The sequence below is a fragment of the Calidris pugnax genome, unplaced genomic scaffold, assembly GCF_001431845.1.
Source record: "Calidris pugnax isolate Ruff unplaced genomic scaffold, ASM143184v1 scaffold103, whole genome shotgun sequence".
Classification (NCBI taxonomy): Eukaryota; Metazoa; Chordata; class Aves; order Charadriiformes; family Scolopacidae; genus Calidris; species Calidris pugnax.
Window position 1 is genome coordinate 19,353,698 of NW_015090990.1, and position 22,754 is coordinate 19,376,451.

Sequence of the window (22,754 nt, forward strand, 5' to 3'; positions counted from 1 at the left end):
CTGGCTGGGCAGGGAAGATGCAGCCCTCCCCTGGCTGGGAGTCGGGAAGCATCGTTAGTCAGTGCCACTGTCCCCCGGGGCGGTGCCAGGGAAATGATCTTGCTCCTTCCACACATCAATATTCTTGACACTCGTCTTAAAACTTAGGTCATGCATATCCATCTACTCTTGGAGAAGTGTCAGAGAGGTACAAATATCCCTTCACTATTTTTAGGGCCGTATCAAAAGTATTTATCAGCTTTCTGGCACCTCACCCCATTTGTCATATTTGATGCTATCTACCAGTCAGCGGGGGGAGGGAGACGAAGTCCTCTAGAAATGCGGCGGCAGATGGGTGAAACTCCATAAGGTAAGACCGCGGCGATGGTGAAAGGTGACTCCTGGGGGTTGTGGTGCCTGTTGTCACAGTCGGGCAGTGCCTGTCGCAGTCCCCTAACAGCAGGCGGAGAAGGGGCTCGAGGGAGCGGCTCGTCCTCACCTCGGTGTTTGCCCACCCACGGGGTAGGCAGGGATGTGGAGGAGGTCTGCTCGCAGCCGTGGAGCAGAGCTGAGCTATGGGAGAGGGGGAACAGCTGATTTCCTGGTGACTGCACCGTCCTCTCCGTGTGCCATCAGCCCTCCCACACCGCCTGGTGATGCCAGAAGACTGCTTCCTTCAGCTTCCGTCCCAGCACAAACGTGTACGAGAATGGGGCTCAATCTGGGGATTATACATAATTCACACTACTCGCACGAGGTGGTACGTGAGCGGTGTGGAGAGTCGTTGTTTTCCCACACACCCCTTGCCAACGGGAAGCTCTCCCAGCTCCTCCGTAACACCTACCTCGGGGCCCCGCGTCGGGCGGCTCCGTGCTGGGCAGGTAACGCCTTCATCCGCCTCGTGCCACAAAACTGGGACGGTTTCCTAGCGCCGTTGGTTTTTAGAAGGCAATGTATTCAGGTTGAAACTTTGCCCACATACCATCTGCTTCAGCCTTATCTTTGTGCGACGAGAAAGCTGAATATATAATGTCCACTTGGCTTTCCCGGCATTACGTAAGGTTGTGGTTTCATCTTAGGTTTGCCGCTTCGGAGCTCCCCGGCAGCTCTTGCAACAAGCTCCTGCTCTTGCTTTCAAGTGAAAGAGCAGTGACAAAAATCGATACCATCTTCATAGCTATAATGAATGTGACCCACAGCCTTTTTCAGGATGACCACGAGCTTCCATCACATGTCCGAGGTGTATTCGCAAGTATTGATCTGTATTGCAGATTAGCTGTAGCCGTTTCACGTGAAATCTGAAGGTCTCACAGTTCTGCTCCCTGTGCTTTGTTCGGTATCAAAGGTGCAGCTGTAAATCAAAAGACCCGCCCATAGACACTATTGATAGCCAAGGTTGCCAAGTTATGAAAATGAGATGTTTGAGGGGTTTTTAAGCTTCTTAAGGAGGACGGAGAAAGCTCCAGTTGAGTGAAAGCTCTGATTTGGAGTCACTGCAGACTCTGTTTACTCGAAGGAGGGGGAAAAAAAGTGGAACCTTCATATGCAAATGTATGGCATTTGGAAATGTCATATAGCTGCATCTACATATAAATAAGCCACTCTCCAAGTGCTGCACTAGCAAGGCTGCTTTATTATAAAAATTGCATAGTAACACACAAAGCAGAAACAGCAGGACACCACTTGGTCAAGTTCAGGGAGTTTTGTTCCTTAATCACCACTTAACTAAGTTAACCAATATTGCGGCGTCGCTTTGCGTTAGAGCAGGAACAGTTATGAATAGCTGCCGTTTGGTTTTGCTGCTAAGGAGAAGCTGTGTTTGTACGTGCTGCACGGGGCTGATGATCTGGCTCCTGTGCCCCAGAAGACAGTGCTGGATGTAGAGATGCTTCCTATGTCAGCATCCCTCTAGCCACCCTCTGCCCCATTCTGTAGGTCTATGGATGCCTGCTCTGGAGGAAACACAATTTTGTCATATAAAGAAGCATCTGCTGCTGCTAACATCCACATGCTGGAATGGTATTTCTAGCTCTGTTTAATCTGGTATTAAAGAGTAATTTGCAACTCTCAGGCATGCTTTTTCAGGGGAGAAGACATAGATAGGAGCCTTGGTCTGGTTCCCACCATCGGTTTTTGACCACCTCCAGCTCTGGCACTAATGAGGAGCTTGAGGAGAGGCGGATGGGAAGGAAAGTGAGCCAGCAGCAGAGCCATCGGGAGGAATTGTCACAGGGGGGTGACCCCCGCTCTGCTCGTGCCCCGCTGTGTGTGATGGGTACGGCATCCACCCCTCTGCCTTCCAGCACGAGGGAACCTCACAAATCTCTAAACTGACACCAACTTTGTTTCAACACAGAATTAAAATAATAATAAGGTTAACTCGTTCTCTAAGGACTCTGTCATGAGCTGCCTAAGGAGATCATACGTCAGGAGAAAAACTACGTCTTTATTCCTTTCCATGGCTGGTTTCCAAAGGGGGAGGAAGCTGCTCCCATGGGGACAGCAGCATCTCTCTTAGACAGGGGGATCTGAGTGAAGGGAACGTCAGCGGCCTGCCAAAACCAAAGACTAGCTGAGTTAGCACAAAGAGGGATTTAATCTATTCTAGGAATGGGGTTAACGCAGATTTATTCAATCCTGAAACAAAAAAAGGAAGCACAAACTGTAAGGGTCCCTTTACCCGGGGCTTTGATAACTCTACAATACGGCCCCACATCATTAAATCACATCCGTGGCAGTGATCGCTGGCCTCCAGCCCTGCCCCCGTGGCGGTGGCCTTAAAGAGCTCCCTCTGTGTACTTTATCCACAAAAGTATTGAGAGGTGACCTTGTGACAGCTGACACAGGGACGGTATGGGGAGCTGAAGACCTTTCCAGTCTACAGAGTGGGAAGCTGGCAGGTGCCGATCACAGGCAGCGGTGAGCTGCTCCACGAAGCTGCTGGAGGTCAGTGTGTCACCTCTTGATGTCCTCAAACCGAGTGTATGGCACCCACATCAAACAGCAGTGGTGGCTGCTTTCACCCGCGGCCTGGGCAGGGGTCGGTGGATGAAATGGGGTGGTGGGGGAGCAGAGGAGGTCAGACGAGGTGAGACAACAGCCTGCTCTGGGCTTGACTTCCCTGAACGAAACCGGCGCCCCAGGTAGGAATTGTGCCCGGTGCGAGCACCTGAACACGGAGAAGATGTTGGTTCAGAGCAAGATGTCAGCCCACGTGGTGTTTCTTTCTTTTCTCTTTGAGCCTGGCTAATACGTGTCAGCAATGGGTGCTGGCTTGTGCTTGTGCTGCTGTGCTATTTTCGGAGGAGCCTTGGCTGCTGGGAGTCTGTCGGTCTCTAGGGTAAGGCAGCCGTGCCTCGCCACGGAGTACAGGTGGACTCTGGCCACCGAAAAAACAAATGAGAGTAGAAAAAACAAGGTTATGTTTAGTTTTGAGTAGACAAATGGTCTTGTTACACGCCGGAAAATTATTCTCAAGTTTCTCAAATAAGGAAGATGTGTTCACAGATGTTGAAAATAAAAGTGCTTCTCAATTTCAAACGTTCAGAGATAGCTCCAACATATATAGCATAGCCCACATACATATGCTGACAAGCTGAAAGTATTTTGTTCTCCGTTTGAACATCTGGGGATTATTAGTGTCTTAATTCATTGGTTTCTATTATTAATTATGGCAGCAGGCTGAATAATTACAATACATTGCTGCAAAAGACAGAGCACAATATTTTTTTCCAAATGCACTAGGACATCTTGCCATCATTTCAAACATAAAAAGCACTAGATTATTTTTAAAAAGGAAAGTGGATGTTATCTTATTCCAGGGAACTCATTTGCATAGGGGCATTTAAAATTAATAAATTACTGTGTTGAGCAAGCCTATTTTGTGCCTGAGAAAAGAAGTGAATGTAATTTAATTCACAAAGTTCCATTTCTTTTTTTGCTCTTGGTAAAATAGCTAATATGGGGATGGTGGTTTTTTGTGCAGTTTATGTAGAAAGACTGGCTGGAAGTTCTTACTTGGAGTGGCTGCAGGACGAATTTAGGCTGGGGCTGCAACAGAGTGGTGCCAGACGTTTTCAGCTGACATTTGGTGTCTCACTTTCCACTCGCTCTCAGGGAGAGTGGGCTGTTGAGCTCCCCCCTGCGCGGCAGCAAGCGCTTCCTCCTGAATCCTCACTCCAACGCCCACCCAAACGGGGATTTTCAGGCGAGTTGCTTGCACACGTTTTCTTCATTGAAAAGAGATACTCTGTAAGATGGAGAGCAAGGTATTAAAGGTTTTAAAAGAAGAGAACGTACTGTGTCAAGATAATTAATAGGTCAGATCTGAGCAGCTGTTAATGACGAAGTATAGCTGTGGTGGTGGATGGCAGCGTGGCTGCTGGCACCTTTGTCAAGGGCAAGGAGTCTGGAGTTGTTGAGCAAAGACTCCTGAGAAATCTCTTTTCTCTCTTTAGAGCAGGGTCTGAGCTGGGATTTATCAGCATGGTTCTTCATTAGTAGGAAGCCTGCTTCAGGAATTCATCCTCCTAAGTTGCTGTGGGACTTTAATTCTTGTTAGATGCTAACCTGCTGAAGCAATTCTGCTCTTTTGTGCAGAGTAACACCATTACCACCCCATTCCTCCTGACTTTGCAGAGGGATCTTTGAACCTCTGCAGATGCTGCAAACATTGCTGGGCTGAGGAAGTTCCCTCTTCCTCCAGAAGAGCAGCAGTTGCTGACTCTGTGAAGACTGCAGTTGAGTAACATAGACTGTCCCTAGGTTCATCCATAAGATTCAGATTCCCACCCCCAGTCAATCACCAAAGCTCTTCCACAAAACTCAGGGCATCCTCTACCTTTGTTCCACAGGCTGCTACTCTCTGGACCTTTAGTTTGATTTCAAATACAAATTGTCACACCAAGTCTCTACCGTGCAGAGCAAAAGAGCTTTGTTAAGTCCCCAGTGCTGTGCTCTACAGCATATCCTTGGGAGAGCTGCCAAGGAGGTAAAAGGAGTGGGGGGGGGCACGCTTCTAAGACGGGTTGAGAAGGTTAAGAACATACATTTGACCCAAGAATCCCTTTCCCCCTTCATAAATCCTCTGAAAATGTGATATGTAAGGAGTCACTACCTCAATATCAGCGAGAGCTTTCAGCTGCAAAGTTGACTGACCTCAGCAGTATTAAAAGATTAAATTATTATGTAAGTCAATTCTCCTTAACCACTGTTTCTAATGAGATAGGTATCAAAATAGCTTTTGCTGTGCATGATTCAGCATCCCATCCCTTATTTGATGATATATATGTGTATATATATATGTGTGTATTTGTAAGACCTCCCTATATCCAGTGGTGACTGTACACAAGGTACACAGTGTACAGGAGTCAATATTTTCTCATATGGTTAGTTATTATTTCCATGAGCTCCAGCAGTACGCACTGTACAACAGTGAAAATGCTAAAATCCAAACATATAGGCTGTGGCTCTCTACTTTGCTTGCCTGAAATCACCTAGAAAGTCTCACGGCTTCAAACATAAAGAACAACAGAATTATCAGCCTTGCAGAACTGATCGTTAAGTGCCTGGCAGTCAATTTTTGGACATAAGAATCCTAATTTTGCCTGGATTTTCACTGAATTTCCCCGAAGTGGATTGCTTGAACTTACGTCTGGAAAGAATTTTCCGGGCACTCCAGGCAGTACTTCATATAATCCTCATCAAGGGCACTAATGAATTCATTTGTTCGTCAGTGGCGCTGCTCCACATGTTCAGTTGTGTAACAGAAGCTCCACGGTGGTTCAGATGGGAGCTGGGAACCGGTGAGGCTGCCCAGAGCAGAAGCTGCCTGCGTTGGGCTCATCCCTTGCAGTTGGGTCCTGCAAGCAGGCACAATGTTTTGGCTTTTGAATTTCAGCCTTCACCAAGATACTTACCTGAGTATCCCAGTGGCGCACATTCAGCTTCCAGAAACTTTGAAGTAAAGGCATAGCTAATCCAGAAATTAAAATAAAAATAATACAAAATATATTTGAAACAATTCTTCCACTGTTTCTTAACAGAGGACAGGAACAGCCAGAGATATTAAGGAATTTAGACAAGATCGCTTTAAATAATTTATTTAACATTTCAAAAGCTAACCCATCAGCAAAAGCAAGATGACTGAGTGGGTGGTTAGTCACACTGGATAATTTTTAAAGATCTAATTTCTTACCCCAGCGAAATAGCTCATGGTCTCGGCATCTCCCTGCCATCCACAGGAGGGTTGGAGAGCAAGTGTTCAACTGGGAGGCTCTTCTAGAAAGCAAGATGATAAGCTGTTTCAGTCTACACAAAGTAGCATCTGGCCTCAACGCATTTAAAAATAATCTGTTTTGACTAGTATATCTTATACGATAGGCTATCATGTCATGTTCTGGCACTAACAAAAGATGTGAACAATATGAAATGTCATGTTAGGCTAAAGATGCAAAAAATGCTCCAGAAATGCAAAAGATGTTGGCTTCATCAAAGAGATGTTTTCTATCAGAAAAATGTTTCAGGAAAAAGGTTGCTGAATACAGTTGATCTGGAGGGTGAGGGTGTATTTCTTTTTAAAATGAAAAGAGGAAGTATTTTGAGAAATGTGGCAGGAATTACATTCATACAGAGATAGGAGAGAGCGACCCAGTCATTCCAGTTTTTATCTTAGGGCTTTACAGCTTCTGTCTCAAATTCTAGCCATCACAAAAAGGTACAAATCTGTCTTTTTGGTGCAAATAAAACTTTCATGCATAGTTGCCAATAACAATGCCGCAAGTCTAATGTTTGAAGAGGAGCTACTGAAATCTGACTGTGAATTTAGTCGGTATTCTTGCTCTATGAATACTGATCTGCTGCACTTGGAAAAAAATGGGTAACTTTGTATTTAAGCTTTGCTCTCTGTAGGTGTAAGGTTGATGTGGTAGCAGAGCTCCCTAATTTGGTGATACTGTAGCCTGATTAGTGAGGATTGCCTCCAGCACTGAATTTATAAATAATCCAAAATTATAATAAGGGAGAAAGTCTTTATTTCATTTAGTTTTGCTTTTTTGAACTTTGAAAAGTTCTTTTTTGATTCATGAATTAAACTTGTTTTTTTATTCATGCCCTCTCTTTTTAGAAATTATGTATAGTTCTTGTTTCATAGTGATGTAAACCCTGTGAAGTATTCATGATGGTATCTCATTGATGGCTGGGTTACTGAGAAGTGCTCGGATCCTTCAGGAATGAGAGCAGTCACTTTTAATATGAAGGAACTTTTAAAGCATGTCTTGGTGTTTGGGTCTCTATTTTGAATCAGAAAAGATGTTTTGTGTAATAAGAAAACTGGTTTTTTTAGGCAGGGGTATTTTTGAGCGTTAATTCAAACGTGCTGGAAAAGGAGGGGAGCTTCTTTGTCTGAAGTAAATGATGCTGTCATTGTGGTCTGTCTTTCAAACGACCAAAATGGCAGATCAAAATAAATACAAGTTTTTTCCACCTTTCTGCCTTTTCGTTCAATGCCTAACTCTTTTAGAGCAGCCATCAGTCAAAATAAGGGACTACAGACAATTCGTGTCTGAAGTTTTGTGGTTTCTTCCAAGCCAGATGACAAGCTTTCCCATATGAAGTGTTTATCCTATGAGATGCTAGTGAAGCTTGGGCCATCTCATTTTTGATTGAGTAAAGCATTTTCTATCATAACGTTACACTTAGAGGTGTAACTGCAAGTTCTGCAGGATCCTAGATTTGCTTTAAAGTATGCTAGAGACCTTTATAAAGAAAACACGGTTTCTACCCACATGACTGCAGGAGGAGGAAAAATCATTCCTCTTTTTACCAGCCCTACAGCCCACACACAGTGAGAGCATCTGCAAGTCTGGGAGAGGTCCTGGTCCCCCTTTCAAGTCCTAGCAGATTAGTCTGTCCTGAAAGTAACAATTTCCATCACCATCTTGAAGCGTGCCTTTGAAAAAAAAAAGAAACCAAATGGTATCCTACCGTTTTAGCAACGCTTCTGGCTCCTCTGAGAGATCCGGGATTCTCAAGCTGGTTGTTGGTGGCACATGGACATCACAGGAATATCTTGGTACCTGAGAAGGAAGGATCAGAGATACACAAACACACAAACATGCAGAGCAGTCTCCTGTTCTTCAGAAAAGAAGCAAACTTCCTCTTGATAATGGAAGATTTGAAGGAAATAGCATAATATATATCCCACAATAAAAAAACGTGTATTAATCAGGAACCCATATTTCTTGCTGCAGTTTCCTGGACAGAAATACATTTGAATGTGGACCATAGCAGAGGTCCAGCAACCCAGAAGCCATTGGACATGGTGCACAGATGACCACTACCCATGTACGGAGTCCAACAAGTCCCGAGCACATCGGGATCTACCTGTCAAGGTGTCTTCTCTGTGCCACCCCAGGAACAGCCATCAGCCCCAAGTCCCAGGCATCGTCACTGCGCCGTGATGCAGCTTCTGTGCAGCCTGGGTGGCAGCCTGGCACGGGTGTCCCAGCGTAAGCAGGGGGCCAGGAGAGGCAGAAATGCCCTTAAAACCATGCCCTGGCAGTCCGTGGGGCAGAGGTAGCCTCACAGCAACCTGACTGTATGGCAAGTAGCCCAGAAGGCCAGTGCCTGTTGTACCTCTCTGGGGACCTACAGGCTGGAGTATCTCATGGAAGCACATGAATGAAATTTCCTCTCTTTAATAAAAAAGATTAAAATTAAGTACTGTTTATTAGGTTTATGACTTCACAGGCTGTGCTTTCATGTTTGCTGCAATTTTTTTTCCTGAGGTTAAGAGAAAACAGAGCTGGGGCTGGGACATAAGTCTAGAGCTGCTGCCTCCCATCTCTCCATCCCTGTTCTCTTTGTCTTTCCCGAGAAGAGAATTTAGCACTCGTGCTGAAATGTCCCAAAAGTCCTAATAACAGAAGAGAAGTTAATGCTGCCTAAAGGGATGTAGGGGTTGCCTTGTCATTCTTGTTTGCTGGGAGCTTGTCCTCGCCTGTTTTAACATAAGGACAATATAACCAACTTTATTAGTGCAAGTTGTTAGAGACTCTTGAAACTCTCCTTGGACAGCAGCGACAGGAAAGAAATTCATTATGAAAATCTGAATCTTGGATCTGCTGCACACACTTTTCCCAAAGGTGGGATAATACCTCAGCATACCTACCGCCGGCACGGCTGGCTTGGAGGCAGAACACAAATTGCAATTGTTTCATAACACTCAGGGACTTCCTTTGGAGGATACAAACGCTTCAACTTATTTGTGTGCAAGCTACATTTCCTCAGACATCTATCATGAGATTTTTTTTCTTGTTTTTAATTAATTGTGGCTAGATGGTACTATCAAAGAAAAAGGACTTTTACCATTTGAGATATTGTAAGTATTGGTTAAATGGAAGAATTTGCCAAAATTACCCAGATTAATTTACACCTCGGTGCTCTACAAAATGCATGTGAGTTTATTGCAAGTAACAGTCTGCATTTCAGCCCATGATGTGAAGGCTGAGCACATACCTGTGTCAAAACTAAATGAAGTCCCCATTTTCCTGGCTACGAGGAGGGAAGTATTTTCCAGGATTTGCAGTCTCAGTGGCTCTTGAACAGCTGCAGAAGAAAGCACAAAAGGTCAATGCAGTTTAAAGATTCCCATACTGTGGGAAGGGGAGGAGGCCTGGGGCACGGGCATGCAGCACTGATGATAACCTTAAGCTCTGGACTCCTTCTCCTCTACTTCAGCATAAAATTATCTTTCTGAATATGTTATATTGGACTACCAAATATATCATAATGGTGTATTACATGCAAATGTCCAGAGTCTTCCTCCTAGGCTTGCCTGGGTGTGAGGAGACAGTCTGGAGAGGATAATAGAAATGATCAAGTGTTCTTCATGTGTTATTCTGTAATAAGTCTTTGAATAGTCAAATTATTTTTTCTTGTGTTTCATTTGCTGTAACTTTACAGGAATTAGATATTCAAGAGAACAACAGAAAACCTTGCAAAGCTTTGCATCTACATCAGCCTACCTATCTCAAGGTGCAAACCTTTGCTCTGGCTTCCCATAAACAATGTCTTTCACAACCTGTTCTTCTGATTTTCCTCTCTTTTATACTTTGAGTTCTTTCCATCATTTCACTTTACCCTGCACTGTCAGGCTAACGTTTCCTTCACCTGTGTTCACAGAGAATGCAAATAAACTGGAAGAAAGTGCAAGAGGGATCTACATCCCTTGTCCAGAGCATTACAATGGCTTCTGCATGCACGGCAAGTGTGAGCACTCCACTAACATGCTGGAACCGTCTTGCAGGTAACCCTTCTCCTACTAAGAAGGAAAGGCTGCACACGTGAAAATATCAACTTACAATAACTCTTAGTCTTGATAAACTATGGAAAATCATGGTAACCTTTGTGCTACAAAACCCATTAGACTTAAATTATTCAACGAAGTCCCCATTTTATGTGGCAAAAGCGTATTGAGTTATGCACAATGTTAATTGATTGTAAAAAACATTCAGTAACCTACAGTTATATTTAGATATATTTTTAAAAGCACTTCACAAGTGCTCAGGCAGCTGCTAGGTAGCCTCCTCAGTCCTAAGAAGTGCCACCAGGGATATTGCTCTGCTGTGACAGGGGTGATGTGATGCTCGTAGGGCAGTGGGTTGAGGGGAAGGTGGCTCCTTCATGCGGGAGGTGGCTTTGGAGGAGGTCAGGGCGGGGAGGAGAAGCATGTGTTTCTGCCATAAATGCCATCCTGCAGAGGTGGGGATATCACTTCTGAAGTCCAACCACCAGCCCGGTGGCAAAGAAAAGGACTCTTACACATGAAGCACCATTTTTCCTGGGACATTGGACTGGGAGAGCAAAGATTCAGACCAGACCAGACTTACTCCCCAGGACAGATCCTCAAACCAACTTCTCTCAGCTCCCACAGACAGCCAGGGCACGTTTTGCCCTTTGCAGCTGCTGCATTCTCCGTGCAACTGGAAAATGTCCTTTCCTCAAGCTGCTGGCTGCTGTGGGAATGCAGGGAAGGAAAAGGGTGGAAGTCCAAGCCTTAACCCAGCCGGGTTAGTCCCACTAACACTCCTGAGAGGAGCCCAGGCAATCTGGCTCGGTCTCTTCTGGTTGCTGCTACTACTCACCTGGATTTTTGCATCTTCTTGCTTGGGCTTTTTAGGGGAAACAAGGCAAGAGCTAAAATGGGAAAACCACTGTTTGTTCCCCAAAATCACAGAAGGGAGATGTCAGGCTGCAGGATGGGAACTGGTGAGCAGCGCAGCAGGCGGCATTGGGGTGGATGGTTGCAGCATCAACAGAGGGGTTTTTTATAGCAACCAGACAAAATGTAAATGATGTATCCATTTTCAAGAACATCTAATCACATTTCATACGGAGCTTGGATGATTGCTTATCACCTCCTTAGGGGTAATCTGCATAAGGAGCCACAACTTGATGGCTTTTCACCCTCCCCCCCCTCCCCAAAGAAAGGGAGAAATCTAAAATATGTTGTGCAAGGAACTAAATGGCTTCTCATCACAACGTGCAAGTAGTTCCACTTGATGCTAGACAAGTCCCAGTCCCTGGGCACCTGGCACTGTAGCAGCGTTGTTCACTCTCGCAGATGATGGTGATGCTGAGGACCTGAAGTCTTCCCTCTGAGAGGTTGAGGAGGCATCAGTTCTCTCTTGGGGGGTACCATCCTGAAAAAAGCCCACATAAGCTTATGCTTAGACCACTGATTATTTCTTTTTCAGGTATAATTATTTTTGGCATTCTTTGAAGGCAGCAAGTATAACTGGAAAAAATCTTTTTTGTTTCAGATGTGATGCTGGCTATACTGGACAACACTGTGAAAAAAAGGACTACAGCGTTTTATATGTGGTTCCAGGTCCAGTACGATTTCAGTATGTCTTAATAGCAGCTGTGATTGGAACCATCCAGATTGCTATCATCTGTGTTGTAGTCCTCTGTATTACAAGGTCAGTATCTCTGGTACTTCGCAATAGGAAAAGAAAAGACTTTTGTTTTTCCTACTTTGTGCGCTGATTATACAGATTTCTGCATTGACGCTACTGATAACAAATAGTGTTTAATTCACCAACAAACAGAAGATATTGCCTGGTCCAGCCAGCCACTGCTGTTTCATTATTATGACTGAATTTTTACTTCCATCTTAATCAAACTCAGGTGGCAACGGTGCCTACAGCAAATGAAGTTTCCTATTTTGTATTCAGATGCTTGGACAAATATCGTTCATATAAATACAAGGAATATAAATACAGCAGCTGGATCAACACTTAATAAAACTAATCATATCTCCATCTGGTTTCCTCAAGGGCCCATTCCCTTAGTCCTAATCAGGCAAAGCATACAAATTTTTAAGCCTGTTTGCAATCCCATTGATTAAATGATTTCATTAAGCTTGTATACATGTTCAAAGGTACCGCACGTGTTTAAGGTCTTCACTAGATAGTGGTACACCAAGCCATATATGATTTTTAATTTTTTTTTTTAACGAGGAGGAAAGGGTTATTTGAATAGAAATGAAAGCCCCAGGGTAGTTCAGAACAAGAGGGGTGAATGCAATCCTGCCCCTCCTACGTGTGCTGCTCTGCTTCCCTACTGAACTGTGCTACTGCATCTGGGAGGGCTTGGGGTAAGGTGTGAACTTCAGGAGTCTTCAGGCTTCTTTCAGAAATTACGAGGTTCAATTCACTCAGCTAGGAACACTAACAAACCATTCTTTTAGAAATAAATTCCTTTTTAAAAGACAAAAAAATAAAATCCCGGTACCATACCTCTGTAAAAAATAAAATCTCTAATATATCTCTGTCCCTGTGTTGCACTACCTGGCTGGAAGTCTAGCATTTGTTTCTAGAAAAGACACCTCCAAAAAAATTGTAAGTCCTTCTCTGGGCTAAAGACATAAACTAAAACCATCTGATGAAACGTAGCTACTTTTTTGGCCAAGTTGAGCCCATCAACTCACAGGTAAATACTGAATGAGGCAACAGATTATATTGTGGTGATATTCACAGAAGTAATTCAAACAACCAAAAATGTAGTGTGTAGTAACAAAAAGAAGATGGTGTAGTAACCGATAGTAACATTTTGTCAAGTGACTCTAGTTTTGTCACCTTGACAGAGTAATGCAGAATACTTTATATTGAAGAGTGACGACAGTGTGCTCTGAGGGATGTGGTACTGTAATGCAAATTACCCATCACACTGTTTTCATACATAGACGGTACCTTTTCCCGCACACTTTGTAACCAAGTTAATTTATGATCTTTTGACTTCTTTCTGTAATGCATGTAATTACTGCAGAGCATCTTCCATCCCAGCATAATAATTCAAGATACATTTGCAAAAGTGTACTCTTAAGTGGCCTAAGAGAAATCCACATGACAAGAGAGCGTTTCGGCAGCATATGCATAAGTAATCGAGTTTTTGAAGTCATCTCCTTTGGAGAACCTGACTCTTCTGGTTTGAACTCCATACCCTGAACTCTTGAAAGCACTAAAATCACCCTACCAGGTTCCTGGGAGAAAGAAAGGAAGCTTCCCTCACTCAGAGGCCGCTGCGGCCAAATTCTTTGCTGCTCATTTCAGTGCAGCTTCACCTAATGACTTTATCAAATGACTTTGGTGCACTCTGTCCAAACCCTGCCTCTGAGCCACACAAGACCACTGCTGTAAATCTTCTAGCTGTCGTTACTGCTGTTGCTTTTAAAATTGTAACTGTACAGTGGTGCAAATCTATGGGGGTGTCCTTCATTGCTGGGAGGATGTGAGCAGTTCCCAGGTGCTTTTAGGGCCGTTGTTGCACAGCCACTTTAATCTGCATACAGGAGCTGTGCTGCTGACGGGGGCGGTCTGCCCCTCACCCTTCCCCTGCCTCCTGGGCACTTGGTCTTGCCACCATTAGCATTTGTTGTAGCCACACAACAAACCCAGTCGATGTGTTTTTAAGCAGCTGGATTCCTTGCTGAGGTTGGCCACCAGGCTACTCAGCACCAATGCCAGCAATGGGAAGGAGCGGCTGAGGTGGAGGAGTAGGGGACCAGAGGCCCAGAGGTAGGGAGGAGATGGGGTGCAGCAGTGAGGCACGGTCCCTAAGCCAGAGAACTTTTAGCTGAGAGGTAAGGCAAAAGAGAAACAATGATAAAAGTGAAGGAGGATGGTAAATAATATAGGTACAGCCTAGTGTCATAATGATTCTCAGCAGTTTTCTTTACAGCTTTGCATTTTTAGTGCTTCCCTAATGTTTAGTCACAGCAGCTTATTTATGTGAAGAAATAACTTGATTAAAAATGAATGCATAATGTGTTTTACCTGCTATGAATCACATTGTGAGTAACTCAAGCTTGCGAGCAAGCTTCAATGGAGGGAGGGCAGGCAGCCTGTGCTCCAGTACCTAGTTTACATTGATATAACTGCTGTGTTCATAAATGAAAGCATCCCACACACAGAGCACTACAAAGAACTTTTGATTAAAGAGTTAAGGACCAAGGAAAAGCTGTCACTCAATTTTAGCAGATGATTACGTTTAAAAAAACTGGTTAAATGCCAGTGCCCCTCTTAGGAAACCCAGCTGCACTTCAGACACAACCTACCTGTAAATGCAATAGCATCGCATTTTAGCAGTTGTGGTGTCAGTCCGTGGCCCTGGGGCCTTCCCAGGCTTCCATCAATCGGTAGCATAGTGTATTATGCAATTAAAACATTGGCATTTTTGGCTAAGAGATGCTTTTTCATCATCTTAATTGGAGTAATCTCTAAGTTTGAATCGAATCCTCTTGACCTTGGAGTAAGTGACCGTGCAGATAGTGTCAGTGTCGGTTTGGGAAAGAGCCTGTGAGATGCACATCCCCTTTCTTCCAGCTGGAGCAGTCAGTAGCCACCGTTTTCTGTGAATGCACGGCCACATCCCCGAAAAACAGTCCCAACGTGCCCACTGTGGCTTCCCACACCTGGTTCCCCACACCTGCATTGCATGGCTGGCCGCTGGGGCAAAGCAGGGCTGCACCTTCTGGTGTAAGCCCTCATCCCCTGGGACCGGGGAGGAAGCCCTGGCAGTTGGGTCAGGCGGTGTGGCCGCAGCAGAATTGAGCAGCGCCGTGTCTCAGCGCGTGGAGGTGTGGGTGCTGTCTCCCGTGGAGAGCAGTGAGGTGCTGCTGTGCAGGCTCTGGCTGACTGGGCAGGAGAGGCCGCCCGGGGACAGCCGGGGCTGTCAGCGCGCACATGACGTGCGGCTCAGTGAATCAGCCCCCTGTTTGCTAACAACAGCTCCCTGACTCACTCCCGGAGCTGGATCGCCTTTTTAGGAACACGCAGCGAATAATGGGTTTGCCGTGAAATCGCAAACCAGCTAAAGTCTGCATTAGTTTCATAATGAAAGCTCTGCCGTGACCTCTGAGAGCGCCGGAGACGCAGGCTTATTTTTCCTGGAGTAATGATAGCAGCCTACTTTACTGCTTCCAAGAAGGGGACGAGGCAAAATATAGCACACAGCCATACAGTTTCTCATGAGGGGGTGGTCCCGTTGGTTTAAAAGTGAGGCAAGTCAGGACAATCTGACCCATATTCTGTTAGACGCTTATATAATTGTATTTCAGCATTTTGAAATGCTCCACAAGTCCTTATGCTCTTGTTTAGCCTTTCAGTTGGCATCACTAAACTATAGCATCACTCCCATTCAACAAGCTGGGGGAGGTGGGGAGAAATGGTCTTTTTTGATTTTAAGGAGTCAGTAAAAATCTATTTCACTCTATTTTAGTTTGTAACTGTTTGTAACTACTCTGTTAGTAGTTTGACACGGAGCTGAAGGCAAGTGCTGCGAGCTCTCGCTGCTCTAAGAGGGGTGGGCTCTCCTCGGTGCATCACCCAGCAGGTTTCACAAGGTGCCACTGGAAGCCTCCCAGTAACAGAAAACAAGTCAGCCAAATATAAAGGGATTTTTTTTTTTTCCATGTCAGTTCGATCTGGAGCACTGTGGGGCTTTCTGTCGTGCCACTCCAAGTGGGTGTTTCAGTTCTTCTTGTGTAGCTGCCCACGCAGAGGGCAGAACAAGGTGCACCCAGGCTAAAAACTCTTGCTGAGCTTCAGCTGAAGAAAGAGGACAAACAGGTGGCCAAGTTAGGAATAGCCTCTTCCTCCTCCTGTGCAAAAAGTTAACTAGGTCACCCTGGGTAAAGGACCGTTTTTAATGCTGGTTGCTTTTCAGTAGCTCACCGTTTTCCTACTGGTACCACAAATGCAAGTAGTACGAGCATTTTTAGAGGGTGTTGGTCACCTTGCTGCAGTTCCACTTGCCCGGCCATTTCTATCATAATCCTCTTGGCTTTCAGCTGCTCAGAACTTCCTGCAGCTTCTACCTAGGGCTACACTTCTCCATGCTCTCTGTCAGAGGGTGCCTTACCACGGGAGGAAACCAGAAACACACTATTATCTTTCCATTTGGGAGAAACCCTTCGTGGCAGCCCCCATAGCCAGTGCTGCTGCCTTGCTGGTAATGGGTTGAAACATGCCCTTGCTGAGGAGCTCTGCGAGGTCCTGAGGCAGAAGAGATTTGCTTTTGCAGCCATCCAAAGGAAAATAAGATTTTGTCTTTCCGGTGCGATGGCTTTCCGCGCTAAGCCACGCAGCCGTGTGAGGAGCGTAGCGCAGCGCAGGCACCGTAAGTAAAGGAGCTGCTCCCTAATGACCTGAGCCTGGAGCATTTCCATGGAGACTAATAGGGACTGCAGACACTGGGCTCCTCTGACAGGCAGCCCCCACAGCCACTTGGTAAATACCTCCCGGGCCCGGGATGCCGAGCAGGTGAGCGTGACACCGTCCTCAATCTCCCACCTGTGCCTCGCTGAAAATAAGTCTGTTATTTAAAGATGAGCCAAACTGCACCCAAGAGATGCAGTGCAGCAGGATCCGTTGCAACAGAGCAGGGTCGCTGCTGCTCTCCAGTAGATCTCTCTTGCCATATTTTTGCTTACAGTATGTTTTTTGCTTTGTTGTGGAGATTTTAGTTGCTGCAGGTCAGCCCTTTTCGTTCCATTGAGAAGGAGATGCGGTGAGGGCCAGCGGAGCCCTCTCTCGCCCTCCCGTCCCCCACTGCTCGAGCCGAGCCTTGCGCAGCCCCTGGAGCGTTGTCACGAGCCGTGTATTCTCACAACTCTCTTTTTCAGGAAATGTCCCAGGAGCAACAGAATCCACAGACAGAAGCAAAACACAGGGCACTACAGTTCAGACAACACAACAAGAGCATCGACAAGGTTAATTTAAAGAGCGCATGTTTCCACAATGGCAAAACTAACTGCAGAGAGCTTGGACTACAAAATACAGTATTATAGACAAAAGATTTAAGACAAGATCTACACATGTTGCCTTGCATTTGTGGTAATCTACACCAATGAGAACATGTACTACAGCTATATTTGATTATGTATGGATATATTTGAAATAGTATACATTGTCTTGATGTTTTTCTGTAATGTAAATAAACTATTTATATCACACAATATAGTTTTTTCTTTTTCATGTATTTGTTATATATAATAAATACTCAGTGATGAGAAAAAAATTGCCTTTCTTAAATTTGCTGTATCTCATAGCTGTGTATAGTCTTGGGATATTGTATATGGACACTAACAAATCTCTTTTTTTTTCTTTTTCCAGTTCTAGTGGCAATTTTGAGTCTACTGAACTCAGTAGTAGGGTTTTGAGTTGGTCCAAGATCAGCGACAATTATGGATGTGGGAAAGGTGAAGAATAATTTAACCTACATTGAGGAGGGATAAAATATTTCAGATCCGGAGTCAACTACATTTCATCAGCCGCCTTCTCCCATACCATCTATCTTTACTGTCCCATAGCTTAGGAAGTCTTTGCCTTCTAAATTAAATCCTAACCGAAGGGGAAATGGAAATTCTTGGTAACCGCAATGGGAGTGTCGGGGGTAATGTTTTGATTTGGGAGGGAATTAAGTATCTGTCAAGGTGAACCCTACAAGAACGCTTTGCAGAATCTCCAACTCTGGTCACTGGAGTGAGTGAAAATTGCTTCCTACTGTTGATTGAAAATTATTAGGTTAAAAAAGTTAATAACATAATAACAGCTGAAATGCCAGCACCATTTGTACCTCATGAACATGCTGATATAATTTATTTTTTCAAAGAGAAGGTGAAAACCACTCAGAAAATACCTTATGAATAACTTTATGGGTGACCCTACTCCATTAAATGTAATGAACTCAAATGTTGGCTATACCTCAGGAAAATAAGGGCATGTGTTTTGTCACATCCACATGATGGACAAGATGCAAAGTTATTTCCATGGTAGCTGAAACTCTCCAAAACACATTCTTTGGAGAAGCTAATATCACTCTAGTTTGTGCTATGAATTTTGAAGACGACAGAGTGAGACTGAAGGGCAGAGTGCGGTAACTTCATTCCTCCACTAATTGACTGCCGGAGTCCTAGTCACACTAAATAACATAATTGAACTAAAAAACCCTTGTAACAGTATTCATTGCACTGCTCCTTTCCAAAGAGACTTTGCCCAGGCAGAAAGTACCCATGACAGGAGTTAGGAGTCTTTCTCACTGTCATCACCACGTAAGAAATTGCATTTGAGTGGGAATCAGGTCCGGGATTACTAGGGATGATGGCTCATGAGTGTGTTTCCATTTCCTGCTTCAGCATTAGTCTGGTCGCTCACCACAGTCACCACCAACCAGTGACAGTCCACCCAACCTGGCCCCCCCCAAACACGAGCGAAGCGATACTTCTCTCTTAACACGGCTTTTGGTTGTCCCCCTCCAGCCTGCTTTAAAAGTGAATCCATTGCATGATGTTCACACCGTCTCAGTTTTTTGTCTTGTTCTGGGTTTCTTGGCTTTTTAAAGGTAATAAAAGGCGATTGGCAAGAGATGCTTCCAGGCACCTGGTCTGTGCTGATGATTGATGGGAGTGGGAGCGCGGTGCTTCCGCAGGCAGCGGGGCCGAGGCCAGCGCGTGGCAGCTCCCCGGCGCTGGGATGCTGGACCAGGATGGGAAGCGGGACATTCCAGGCAAAACCCACTGTAAAATACTCCTCTTTGTCCCAGTCCTTGCTGGTTTTGTCTCCCACGCACAGGCTCAGCAGGGGTGGTGTGACACGAGGGGAACCCAGGCACAGCAGCGCGGGGCTATACAGGCTTGGTAGCACAATATCCTTTATAGGGAGACTTTGCAAGCTCTGCTAATTAAACTGATATTGAAGTGACATTATAACACCCCTCCATCAACTAAACCCGATGCACCGATGGCAGCGAGCACCTCCGAGGAGCACTTTGGCGTGAGGGTGAGGATTAGGTTGGAGGTGGCAAACGTAGCTCTACCCTGCCATCCCTCCCCTGCCCCACGCTTTGTGCTCTCTGAGCGAGGTGTCGGAGTCTAACAAGCATCCAAAGCACAGATTTTGAGCCGAATCCAAATGTCAGTCCCCCCACTGGGACTATCAGATCTGGATTGTTTATTTCAGTCACTTAACATTCAATACAAAAAAAAACCCAAATGTTAACACATACACACAGCCGTGTAGCTGTAGCAATAAACCCCATTAAAAAAAAAAAGACGGCAAGTCTTGGCCTGGTCTAAAATAGCACAGCATCACTTAGAAGTGAAAATAGGAGTCCGACACATTATCTCTACACTTCCCAAAGTTATTTGCCTTGCAATGCCACATTTAATCCCTAAGCAGCCCGCGTTTGCAAGGTGTTATTCACTGCATCCCCAGCTGCAGTGCCTGTCACAAAGCCTTCCCACCTCTGAGAGCAAGGCCAGTTTTTAAGTACTTGCTGCAGACCAGAGGGCAGAAAAGGGGAAAATTATTTTGGTTTTAATGCACAGAGGACAGGTCCCAGTGAACAGCAGAGCTCTTTGGGGGCCCTTCAAACTTAACCTTCAACTTGCAGGTATGGGCACAGAGCCTGAGACAGTGTCTCGGGGCTGTGCATACAGGAATGGAGAATTCCACAGAAAGCATTTGCAGAACCTGTACCAAACACAGCAGCAAATCTGGCCATGTGGCCTTTGGGTTGCCTTTTTTCTTTTCTGAAGGGACTGGAAATCGCATTTGTTAGAGCTATATGGCGGCCAGAGCTCGAGATGAGGAAAAAACCTTTGTGCATTTCACTTCATAAAAGGAGGCGGGTTGGGCATACAAGGACCTGGCTGGGTGAAGAGGGGTGTGGGGACAGTGCCACGCACAGGGGCAGAGCCCAGCTCCTCCACCCACAGCTGTGTGAAGGGATGCTGGTCTGCTGCTGTTTCTCTGCTTCTCAGCACCCTCTTACACCAGGCAGAAGGCAGCCCCTTGCAATGCCAATGGTGTCGGCTCGTTTCTTATCCAGAGGGGCAATAATTCATTCTTTTGGGGTGTTTCATAGGCTTTTTTGGTCACGGTGCTGGAGCATATGTAAATAACTTTAAATACCAGGACACACTTACTTTACAAACCACATGAGAGAAGACATAGATGTACAAAACCACTGCCAAGACCAGTAAACCCACTCAGCAGGATAACTTAGGGACAATGCATGCCACCAACATCCCAACAGCCCGCACTGCACTCACCTGCTGGCCTGGCTGTTGTACTGATGCCACACACTTGGTAAAAACAGGGCTGCTGGCACACTGTCCCCAAGGTGTTTCCTCTCAGCCTGTAACACTTTTGGAGCAAGAAGCCACGTGGTTATTTTGTGTGTGATGCACTTAATACAACAAAACCCTGACCTCAGTCCTCAAAACAAAGCCGGGGCAGAACTCGCCTGCCCTCCCCAGCCTGGGATGTTCAGATGATGTTCAGTCCCTCCATGCCTCTCCGATGCAGGCCAAGAAGCCACTGTGCCGCGTCCCACTCCATAAAGAAGCTGCCTGTGTAGGTACCACACAGCCTCACTGCACTGGGTGTGTGACACACCACTCTCGCCTTCTCCCATCCCAAATGCCACACTGGAAGACAGGCACAGTTTCCACTCCTTTCCATCACAGACTCCTAGAATGGTTTGGGTTGGAAGGGACTTTAAAGAGCATCTAGTTCCAACAGCCCCACCACGTGCAGGGATCATGATGCTTTTCCTTAAAGTCTGCTCAGCTGTTCATTATCATTCCCTTTCATCCAATGATAGTAAGACATGATTTACAGAACATTATCATTACAAAAATACTACTATTATTAAAGGAAAGACAGACATCCTATTCTAGCCACCGGTGGCTTCACTTGCCTGCCTCTCTACGCTGAGGCTCCGCGATGCCCTCAGTGACAAGGCACCGGGCAGTTTCCCTTCCTGCTGTAGCCATGGGGATCTCACCTCTCCGGGCAGCTGGAGACCAGCTCAGCTTTGCAGCAGTTTGCCAGGTGCCAGCCTTGGAGGAGGCAGGGACAGCGGCGTGGGTCTGAGTGTGTCCCACGCACAGGTTAACCAAGGGGGCGGGTGGCTGTGGGCAGAAGGTGGGCGCCGCGTTCCGCTGCCTCCCATTTTCCAGCAGCAGCTCTCAAAAAGCCTCATCTTCAAAGAGCTCTCTAAAGCTTCTTTGAAAACAAAATGATTAAAGGCTATCTTCCCTCTCATCCAACATCAGACACATCTCGCGCCGCATCCTTGCTTTCACCCCTTATTATGCATGCAGCTTCTCCGCAGCTCCCGGTTCTGCGTCGGGATGGGAAAGCTACAACCCCCAATTAAAAGCAAAGTTCATTACCACACATCAAAGTAGGTGCCGTGCCTCGGCCAGGCCTGCCCTTTCTTTTATTTATAGGTATGTGACCTTCCAGGGGGGGACCTGGGGGCATGGTTGCAAGGTATCTACAGACGTCAGCCCCCAGAGGTCCAGTAAGGCAAGCTGGGGGCGGGAATGCCCACACTGGTGGTGCTGGTGGGTGGTTTTCCCTCCAGAATAGTCAGTAACCTCAGCTGGACTTAAAGGCAGATGGAGATATACACTGGCTATTACAATTAGATCTTTAGGGCCACTTTCTTAATAATAAAGACATTTTATCTATAGTATAGGGCCACAGCCTGGCTGACTGAGCGTGTCACATTGTGGTCTGTTTGACACGGGAGCCAAAAGTCTCATTTTTTGCCCCAGGATCCCTCCCTGGGCAGGCACAGGCACAGGTGGCTCCTACCCCACCCAGCTTTTAGGCTGATGCTTTGCCTTCAGATGCTTCTCATATCAGGTGGGCTTAATTTATTTTAGTTTCAGTTTAATTAACAGCTTTGTCACAGCAGGAGGGCTGTTGAAAACAAAGTTGTATTTAAAAAAAAAAAAAAGGGGGATTTTTGTCAACTTTTCCTTTTTCTTTTTTTTTTTTTTTCCCCTATTGAATGCAAGCCACAAAGCAGTAAAATATTCCGCAGTCTCACACAGCAGCCGCCAAGCTGCATAATAAAAAAGGATGGGAGGAATCTGCTCTATAATGCTAACTAGGTGGCATCAGCCACAGCTCTGTAAATAAAACGTGAGGCCCGTTTTTTGCTCAGTTTAGGAGGAGCAGAGCCCCCAGGTAGGAGTCTTGACACCAGGTCTCTCGCCCGGCCAAGTTTCCCTGGGCCGTGGGAGCCATTAGCCCCACGTGGCTGTTCCTCGTGGGGGAGAGGAGGGGCAGGAGGGGGCTTCAACCCACCAGTGACCAAACCCCACAGACACAGACGTGACCCCGGCCACCCCCGTCCTCCAGCTCACTTTTCTGGGGTGGCAGCACCTTCACCCATCACCACCCCGACACGAAATA

The 22,754-nt window shown here is 45.8% G+C and overlaps 1 protein-coding gene and 2 long non-coding RNA genes across 3 annotated transcripts in view; 1 reads left to right on the forward strand and 2 right to left on the reverse strand.

Moving 5' to 3' along the window:
• TMEFF2 (transmembrane protein with EGF-like and two follistatin-like domains 2) overlaps positions 1 to 18,919 on the forward strand; it is a 134,916-nt gene extending 115,997 nt beyond the window's left edge. Inside the window, exons 8-11 of the mRNA XM_014954156.1 lie at positions 10,162 to 10,285; positions 11,802 to 11,960; positions 17,165 to 17,251; positions 17,655 to 18,919. Coding sequence (XP_014809642.1) covers positions 10,162 to 10,285; positions 11,802 to 11,960; positions 17,165 to 17,251; positions 17,655 to 17,751 — 467 coding nt within the window. The 3' untranslated portion in view covers positions 17,752 to 18,919. The remainder of the gene's footprint in view (positions 1 to 10,161; positions 10,286 to 11,801; positions 11,961 to 17,164; positions 17,252 to 17,654) is intronic.
• Positions 1,631 to 9,865, reverse strand: LOC106895199. The gene is made up of 5 exons (XR_001413381.1): positions 9,496 to 9,865; positions 7,963 to 8,054; positions 5,631 to 6,258; positions 3,997 to 4,228; positions 1,631 to 3,358 (listed from the first exon to the last, which is right to left on the reverse strand). It is a non-coding gene; the product is annotated as an uncharacterized LOC106895199 (long non-coding RNA).
• Positions 18,920 to 20,604: 1,685 nt separating the features above from the next.
• The window catches only part of LOC106895200, a 54,112-nt gene continuing 51,962 nt past the window's right edge, over positions 20,605 to 22,754 (reverse strand). The window contains exon 6 of the long non-coding RNA XR_001413382.1: positions 20,605 to 20,687. This is a non-coding gene — a long non-coding RNA (uncharacterized LOC106895200). The remainder of the gene's footprint in view (positions 20,688 to 22,754) is intronic.